The 9,228-nt window shown below is 37.7% G+C and overlaps 1 protein-coding gene across 7 annotated transcripts in view; it reads left to right on the top strand.

Moving 5' to 3' along the window:
* PARG (poly(ADP-ribose) glycohydrolase) overlaps nt 1–9,228 on the top strand; it is a 135,795-nt gene that overhangs the window by 3,815 nt on the left and 122,752 nt on the right. For 5 of the 7 annotated variants that reach the window (XM_040485732.1, XM_040485731.1, XM_040485734.1 and 2 more), the window contains exons 2-4: nt 3,477–3,543; nt 4,159–5,142; nt 6,451–6,634. In XM_040485732.1, the coding sequence (XP_040341666.1) occupies nt 3,477–3,543; nt 4,159–5,142; nt 6,451–6,634 (1,235 nt within the window). The remainder of the gene's footprint in view (nt 1–3,476; nt 3,544–4,158; nt 5,143–6,450; nt 6,635–9,228) is intronic. The other 2 variants (XM_040485736.1, XM_040485735.1) reach the window with 1 other exon arrangement.

Here is a 9,228-nt window from a genome sequence, read left to right as displayed (position 1 = left end):
TCTCTCATTGTTCTACATAAGCCTTGAAGTACATATTTATTGTTAATCCTATTTTTTTTTTCAACGTTTATTTATTTTTGAGACAGAGAGAGACAGAGCATGAACGGGGGAGGGGCAGAGAGAGAGGGAGACACAGAATCGGAAACAGGCTCCAGGCTCTGAGCCATCAGCCCAGAGCCCGACGCGGGGCTCGAACTCACGGACCTCGAGATCGTGACCTGGCTGAAGTCGGACGCTTAACCGACTGCGCCACCCAGGCGCCCCTGTTAATCCTATTTTATAGGTGAGGAAGTAGAAGTGAAACCCAAAGAAGTAAAGTACCAGTTAAGTGACTGAGCAAAGATCTCAGTCCAAGATCTTGACTCCAGATCTTTTATCTTTTTCATCACCTCTTTTACCCTCCTTTTTGCTTGCTGTGATTATTTCTAGTAAAAAGAAAGAAGTTCCCAGGTAATGTGGGAAGCATAATTTTATGCTCATTTTGGTAATAATGGGTAAAACTCTGAAGCAGTCCTGTGAAATTTTGCAAAAGAAACCTTTGGAAGCTAGAGTAGTGGTATTGGAAAGAGAAATAGGGCTCTCAGAAGGACTAAGGAATGTTTTATTATCAGGAAATAGTGGTTCTTCACCTCTTGCTCCTCTTTTATCCTGTTCTCAGGCTTTAGGAATTATACTAGGAAACTATTTTTTTATTTTTTATTTTTTCAATATATGAAATTTATTGTCAAATTGGTTTCCATACAACACCCAGTGCTCACCCCAAAAGGTGCCCTCCCCAATACCCATCACCCGCCCTCCCTTCCCTCCCACCCCCCATCAACCCTCAGTTTGTTTATACTAGGAAACTTAAAACTGGAGAGAGAATACATTCTCATGTCAGAGCTGTAGGAGAACACTTCATAGTTTCTTATGAAATGATGTATGCAGTCTTTCGGTTCTCTAGACTTGCCTTTATAGTGCTCGGCTTTGTGTTTATGTCTATTATAGGAACCTAGCTATTGCATACCATTTAATCCTTATATTTATGGAGAAAGATGTTTTATTTTTTAAATATTTATTTATTTTGAGAGAGAAAGAGAGCACGTGAGAGAAGGAGAGAACCCCAAGCAGGCTCTGTTCTGTCAGCGCAGAACCCTACACGGGGCTTGGTCTCACAAACCATGAGATCATGACCTGAGCCAAAATCAAGAGTTAGATGCTTAATTGACTGAGTCACCCAGGGGCCCCAAAAGGTGTTTTAAATTCTACACAGACTCAAAAAGCGAAGTTTTGGCTCTCTGCTGGTTTGTAATTTGAGGATTTTCTATACTTGTGTTTGATATAATGAAATTAAATAGAGAAAGATGGAACTACAGAAGAAGTCTCAGAATCAAGTTGTTCATCCTCTTCTGATTGAAACCAATTTTTTGTCTGAAGCCTGATTTTCTGTAGAAGTGCTAACTTAATAAAAGCACTAAAATAGTGGTATTTAATAAGGAATATCAAATATAATACTTTTTGTGATAGAAACTTTTTAAAATGCTAATCGAAGAATTTTAGTTAGAATGTTAGTATTTTATGTAGGGAATGAATTATATGGGACTCAAATATAGTGATAAAGCTGTATATGTTCATATATTTAGGACAACATCTGTTTTGCTCACATTATGGTATTTGAGAAGACCTAAGCAAATAAAAATGAGTCTATGACTTAAGGTGCCTAGATTCTTACATTGCAGTTTGGGGAATAGTTGAGAATGTTTAAGATTTTATATCTTATTATACTAAAATATTACATACATTTAATCCATAGTTTAATTAATTTTGAAAGCATGCTTATTTCTAATGCTTATGTAAACTGTGGTTTACATTTATTTGTGTTGCATTTCTTCAACTGAGTAATCACTTCTACCTTTGCTATTGTCTGCTGGTCGTTTCTATCTAGTCAGCTCTTCAGCATCTCAAATTTAGTATGTTCACATTTGACCAAATCATATTTTCCCCTAAATCCAGTTGTCTTATATTTCCTACATTTTTACTTAATGCTGTAACTATCTTTTAAGTCTCTCAAACTTAAAGCTCAGTGTCACCTTTAACTTCTATCATTATGAAGTCTGTAATGACTCTCATTTCTCAACTTTTATTCTCTATTCTCACAAGGACTAGTTTTGGCCTTTGACCATTAGTTCTCCAACCTAGTTGCTGATTATCTGAGTCACTTTTTGAAAAAAATGTAGATTCTAGCTTCCTTTGTTGACTCCATCCTCATATATATAGATTGATTCGGTAGGCCTGGGGTCTAGCCCTGGGATCCATTAATTATCAGCCCGTTAATGATTCAGATGATTTGGGAACCTCTGATTTAACACCAATAGCTTCCTTGCTGGTTTCTATCAATAGGGTCTTCCTTCTTGCCCCTTCAGATTTGCGCTCCAGGCTATCTATCATGCATGACTGAGAGCCTCTTAGATTTGAATTCTGGAATTACAGCTCTGAGTGTAACTTTTTCATACCTCTTTGTGGTAGCTGACTTTTCTATCCTATTTTGTGTTGATTTCTTTTTAAGTTCTTTATTTTTCCTTGCCATTGATGCCTTTGTTTATGATTTCCCTTTGTGACTACGTTTATTCTTCAAGGCACAATTCAACCCCTATTTATCAGACTGTTCTACCTATTCTAGTTCCCTAAAGTCTTTTCTCAGAAATACTTTAATTCCTTTTAATCTCATTTGATACTAAGGTAGTTAAGAACTAACTTAAGTTAGTTAAGAACTATTTATTGATCGTATACCAGTTTGTGCCTTAAACACCTTGCATGCTATTTCATTTAAACCTCATAATTGGGGCACCTGGGTGGCGCAGTCGGTTAAGCGTCCGACTTCAGCCAGGTCATGATCTCGCGGTCCGTGAGTTCGAGCCCCGCGTCGGGCTCTGGGCTGATGGCTCGGAGCCTGGAGCCTGTTTCCGATTCTGTGTCTCCCTCTCTCTCTGCCCCTCCCCCATTCATGCTCTGTCTCTCTCTGTCCCAAAAATAAATAAAATAAAATAAAATAAAATAAACCTCATAATAACCCCAGGAGAGGTACTGTTAATTTGCATGTTTACAAATAAGGAATCTGAGACACAGAAAAATGATTCCTCACAAAGTTGCTTAGGAATACAATGGGAGCATTAGGATTTGAATCCAAGTCGGTCGATTACAGAGCCTGAATTCTCACCCATTAGTCCATACCAGCTCTTTTAGGGGCATGTTGCTTACTACTCTATGCCAGATGCATTTATATAATATTTCTGTCTTGTCTCCCATTACTTGAGTGTGGCAGGAATGATTAATCTCTGTTTAACCCACAGAACCTAACACAATGGCTTATGTGTATAAATGCTACTATAGGTATTTTCTCTTTGAGGGCATGTATGCATATACATAATTGTTTTGGTGTGTGTGTGTGTGTGTGTGTCTGTGTGTGTGTGTGTCTTTTTTTTTTTTTTTTTTTACAGTTTTCAAACAAAAGACTATTACCAGTTGGATGGACACTAAAGGAATCAAGACAGCTGAAGCAGAAAGGTATAGAAACATGCCTATACAGAGAAATGAATAACATGATACATGAATGTTTTATCTTGCTTCATGCTTTTTCTCCTCACTTGATCCCACTTTTCTTTACCTTTATTCATTCTTTCAGATTACAAATAATAGTGTTTTAGAGTCTAATGTATCAGGGACTGTCCTATATACTTGAAATACAAAGATGAAAGAGGAATAGTCTCTGTTTCTAAGATAGAGTATAGTGGTGGTGGCATACTCAAAAACACACGATCATTACATAGTGTGATAAATAAGACTTGACTGTCTTATATAAACAGAACAGTGGTAGTTAGTATATAGGACAATCAGCTTCACCTTTGCAGGAAGGCCTGCCAGGAGGTGAGTCCAGTTTAACATTTAAAGGAAGAGCAGGTGTTTCCCAGGCATGAGTTGGGAAAAGGGCTTTACAGGCATATGTACCAAGTGATGGAGTCATGAAAGAGCATGTTCTGTGTTTAGGTAATCACAAGTAGTCTAATTATTACTATGGTAGTGGTAGTGTGGTTGTGTGGTTGGATAAGTGATTTTTTTATAAGTTCTTTCTATTGTATCACAAGTTCTATTGCCTCATTAGTTCTTTCTATTCTGTTGTAGTTTGCACAGTAAAGAAAACAATAATACAAGACTGGAATCCATGATGAGTTCTGTACAAAAAGATAACTTTTATCAACATAATGTGGAAAAATTAGAAAATGTTTCTCAACTAAGTCTTGATAAATCACCTGTTGAAAAAAGTACACAATATTTGAACCAGCATCAGACTGCAACTATGTGTAAGTGGCAAAATGAAGGGAAACATACAGAGCGGCTTTTGGAAAGTGAACCTTCGACAGTAACTCTGATACCAGAGCAGTTCAGTAATGCTAACGATCAGTCACCCCGAAACGATGATCACAGTGACACAGATAGTGAGGAGAGTAGAGATAATCAGCAATTTTTGACACCTGTAAAGTTTGCAAATGCAAAGCAGACCACAGAAGATGAACAGGCCAGAGAAGCCAGAAGCCACCAGAAGTGCAGCAAGTCTTGCCATCCTGTAGAAGACTGTGCAGGTTGTCAGCCGGAAGAGATAGATGTGGTGCCAGAGAGTCCCTTGTCAGACATCGGCTCTGAAGATGCTGGTAGTGGACTGAAAAATGCCAACAAATTGAGTAGACAGGAGAGTAGCTTAGGAAATTCTCCTCCATTTGAGAAAGAAAGTGAACCCGAGTCACCAATGGATGTAGATAATTCCAAAAATAGTTGTCAGGACTCAGAGGCAGATGAAGAGACAAGTCCAGGTTTTGATGAGCAAGAAGATAGCAATTCCTCCCAAACAGCTGGTAAACCTTCAAGGTTCCAAGCAAGAGAAGCCGACACTGAATTGAGGAAACAGTCCTCTTCTAAAGGAGGTGAAATTCAATTACATTTTCAATTTGAAGGAGGAGAGACTCGCAGTGGAATGAATGATTTAAATGCCAAACCATCTGGAAGTATTTCTAGCCTAAATGTAGAATGCAGGAATTCCAAGCAACATGGAAAAAAGGATACTAAAATCACAGATCATTTCATGAGACTGCCTAAAGTAGATGACAAAAGGTAATTTTTTTCCACAAGAGTGTCTCCAATAGTGTAATACATTTTATAATTTTGTAAGGGGGTTTAACAGAGTTATGGTTTAGATTGAAGCAAAGAAATAGTTGGTTTCTTTTTAACTTTACGATAAATGTGTAATTTTTAAAAAATGTTTATTTTGGAGAGATAGAGTTGGGAACAGGGGAGAGGCAGAGAGAAAGGGAGACACAGAATCTGAAGCAGGCTCCAGGCTCTGAGCTGTCAGCACAGAGCCTAATGTGGGGCTCAAATTCAAAAACCATGAGATCATGACCTGAGGCAAAGTTGGACGCTTAACCATCTGAGCCTCCCAGATACCCTATGTTAATGCTAAATTTAAACCTAGATTCAAAAAGATCAGGGACAGAAAACAAGAAGTAAATAAATATTGTTAATTGGACTTTTTTAGTTTCATGATCTTCCTTCTGAAATTTGTGGGGATAATCAGAATTTAAAAATATGAGGTTGATAGTAGCTTCTGTTTAGCCATTTTTCTAGGCCATTAATACTGCATTTTCTTCTCTAATGCTCTGATGTGCAGGCAGGTGATGTTGTACTTCATAAATGAGAAAACTGAGATTTGAATTAGAGAATTCACTGAAATTATAACTTGTGGGTAGTAATGCTGAGATTTAAAGCTGAGTCTGTCTGATTACAAAGCTTACATTTTTGCAGTTATTCCATTTGGAATCTTAATCTCCATAATTTGTGATATTTTCTATCACATGTGCCACAATAAGCTCACTTTGTTGAAAATTGTTGTCTAGAGACCTGAGAAGTAGCTGACACTGTGAACCATGCCTCATTTGGCAGTGCTCGTATTCTTACATGGTCTGGTTTTTTTTGGAAGGTGATTTTATGTGTTCAGAAATTTGTGGGGTGCCTGGGTGGCTCAGTCAATTAAGGAGCCGACTTTGACTCAAGGCATGATCTCATGGTTCATGAGTTTCAGCCCCGCGTTGGGCTCTGTGCTGACAGCTCAAAGCCTGGAGCCTGCTTCAGATTCTGTGTCTCCCTCTCTCTCTGCCCCTCCCCTGCTTGTGCTCTGTCTCTCTCTCTCAAAAAAATAAACATTGAAAAAAAATTTAAAAATAAATTGCTTCCATAGACTTGAAAATAAGCTTTTCAGTTTTACCATGTTTTATTAATTTTTCTTTTGATTGTAAATACCAAGGAGAGATAGTAAGTCTGGGACGTTTTAAACAATAACATTCTGGGTAAGTTTTATACTTGTGTACCTAAGGAAATTTAAATAGGCAGATTTGTGACTGAATACGTTTGTTTTGACCTTAGAAAAGAACAATGTGAAATCAAGCATCAAAGGACAGAAAGGAAGATACCTAAATACATTCCACCTCACCTTTCTCCAGATAAGAAATGGCTTGGAACTCCTATTGAGGATATGAGAAGAATGCCTCGGTGTGGGAACCGGCTGCCTCTCTTAAGACCATCTGCTAATCATACAGTAACTATTCGGGTAGGTATTTTCTCTTACCTATAAGGAGAGAAGACTCTTTAGTCTTCATTTATTGCAGTATTTATTAATGTGAAAAACAGGCCCAAGGCACAGAAACTGTTTCTTTTTTCTGCACAAAGTACCAAGAAGTCTATAGATTGGAGAAATATAACAGTAGCTTTCTTTTTTTTTTTTTTTTAATTTTTTAACGTTTATTCATTTTTGAGACAGAGAGAGACAGAGCATGAATGGAGGAAGGTCAGAGAGAGAGGGAGACACAGAATCTGAAACAGGGTCCAGGCTCTGAGCTGTCAGCACAGACCCTGACGCGGGGCTCAAACTCACGGACCGCGAGATCATGACCTGAGCCGAAGTCAGACGCCCAACCCACTGAGCCACCCAGGCGCCCCAACAATAGCTTTCTTAATGCAGTACTTAATACATCCATAAGATGAATTGTTGTCAGGTCATAAGGCAATTGACTTTTTCAGTATTTTTTTTTTTAAAGTCACTGGATTCTTTTCTTTCTTTTTGTTTTAAATTCAATTGACAGTATTTGTTGAGCATCCACTATTTGTTAGGTAGTGGGTTAATCTGTAATGGGTTAGTCCCTAAAGTTCAAAATTGTGTATGGTTCAGTATCCTCAAATCATTTTCTAGTTTTGCCCTCTTTTCTGAGCTCTAGATTATTCTAGGCATCACCATCACTATTCCAGAGGTGTCTCGAACTCAACATGTCTAAAACCAACCTCATTTTTAAGAATTGTCGTTAGGGGCACCTGGGTGGCTCAGTCGGTTAAGCTCCCGACTTCGGCTCAGGTCGTCATCTCTCGGTTTGTGGGTTTGAGCCCCACGTCTGACTGTGCTGACAGCTCAGAGCCTGGAGCCTGTTTCAGATTCTGTGTCTCCCTCTTTCTCTGCCCCTCCCCCACTCACGTCCTGTCTCACTCTCAAAAGTAAAAAAAAAAAAAAAATTAAAATTGTGGTTAAATATACATAATATACAGTTTACCCTTTTAGCCATTTTTAGTGTCCATTTCATGGCATTAGGTACATTCACAATGTTGTACAATTATTACCAGTATTCATTTCCAGAAATTTTTTATTATCCCACACAGAAACTGTACCTGCTAAACAATAATTTTCCATTTCTCACGAGTCCCTGGTATCCTCTTTTTACTTTCTGTAGCTTCTTTTTTGAAAAAACAACTTTATTGAGGTAGATACAATTTACCCATTTTAAGTGCTCACTCATTTCAGTGATACTTAGGTAATTTACTGAGTTAGGCAACCATCATTATAATCCAGTTTTAGATTTCTGTCACTCATTGGGTCGTTTTAAATAGTCATCTCACTTTTTAGTCTCTATATTAGATTTCACAGGAACTACCTAAAAAATCTCTGCTATTATACAACTTAGTCTAGATGTGATTAGATATTTTGAAGTATAGAATTCTTTTTCATGGTTATAGGTGGAAGTAACATTGAACAGGTTGTGGAGTTTGAACTGAGCTCTAAAAGATGACCAGACATTTCTGAGGGGGAGTTAGTAAGTCAAGAGAATTCCAAGACAGATACATAGCCTTTATAAAAAAGGGCTATGTAGTGGGGATCCTGGGTGGCTCAGTTAGTTAAGGACCCAACTTCACTTCAGGTTATGATCTTGCAGTTTGTGAGTTCGAGCCTAGCATCAGGCTCTGTGCTGACAGCTCAGAACCTGGAGCCTGCTTCATGTTCTGTGTCTCCCTCTCTATCTGCCCCTCCTCTCTTTCTCTCTCTCTCAAAAATAAAAATAAAAAAAAAAAACCAAACAGCTCTGTGTGGTTGAAAAACTATTTGTTTTAGACATTGAAAATAATTGGTTTGTTAGAGCTTAGAGTTTGGATGGGGAATGGTGGAAGATAAGACTTGAAAAGTGGATTGGGTCCATATCATAGAGGTGTTCAAGTGCCAGGAATTGGACTTGAGTCTGTAGGTATTGGAAATTGATAAAAGGTCTGTGCACACGTAGCAGGATTAATCACACAGCTGTGTGTAAGGAAGATGGAAGTGAGGATCCATTGGAAACAGATAAGGGATGTTAAGAGCTCTTAAAATCGGTAAACTGTATCTACCTCAATGAAGTTGTTTCTTCAAAAAAGAAGCTACAGAAAGTTAGCAGGTAAGAAACAAAAAGGAAGGGGACTGTAATTATCAAATTGTGCTGCGTTAAAGTGGCTCAGGGGTTTTTAGGAAATTTGACACAACATGTGTTTTCTAAATTATATTTTTAACTGAAAAACCTGTAATAAAAGGACAAACAAACACACTCAAACTTGAAAATGCTTTATATATTTTAACAAAAAACAACAATATTTTAACAAAAAAATTACCATTTGAAACTATTTAGGTTAGTGAATAGAATTTTCTTAATACTGTGAAAGAGATTTTCTTTCTTTCTTTCTTTTTAACTTTATTTTTTATTTTTTAAAATTTACATCCAAATTAGCATATAGTGCAACACTGATTTCAGGAGTAGATTCCTTAGTGCCTCTTACCCATTTAGCCCATCCCCCGTCCTACAACCCCTCCAGTAACCCTCAGTATGTTCTCCATATTTATGATTCTCTTATGTT

Source organism: Herpailurus yagouaroundi, unplaced genomic scaffold, assembly GCF_014898765.1.
Source record: "Herpailurus yagouaroundi ecotype Mexico unplaced genomic scaffold, PumYag 163, whole genome shotgun sequence".
Taxonomy (NCBI): Eukaryota; Metazoa; Chordata; class Mammalia; order Carnivora; family Felidae; genus Herpailurus; species Herpailurus yagouaroundi.
Note: the sequence above shows the minus strand (reverse complement) of the source record. Positions and strands in the feature narration are given on the sequence as shown.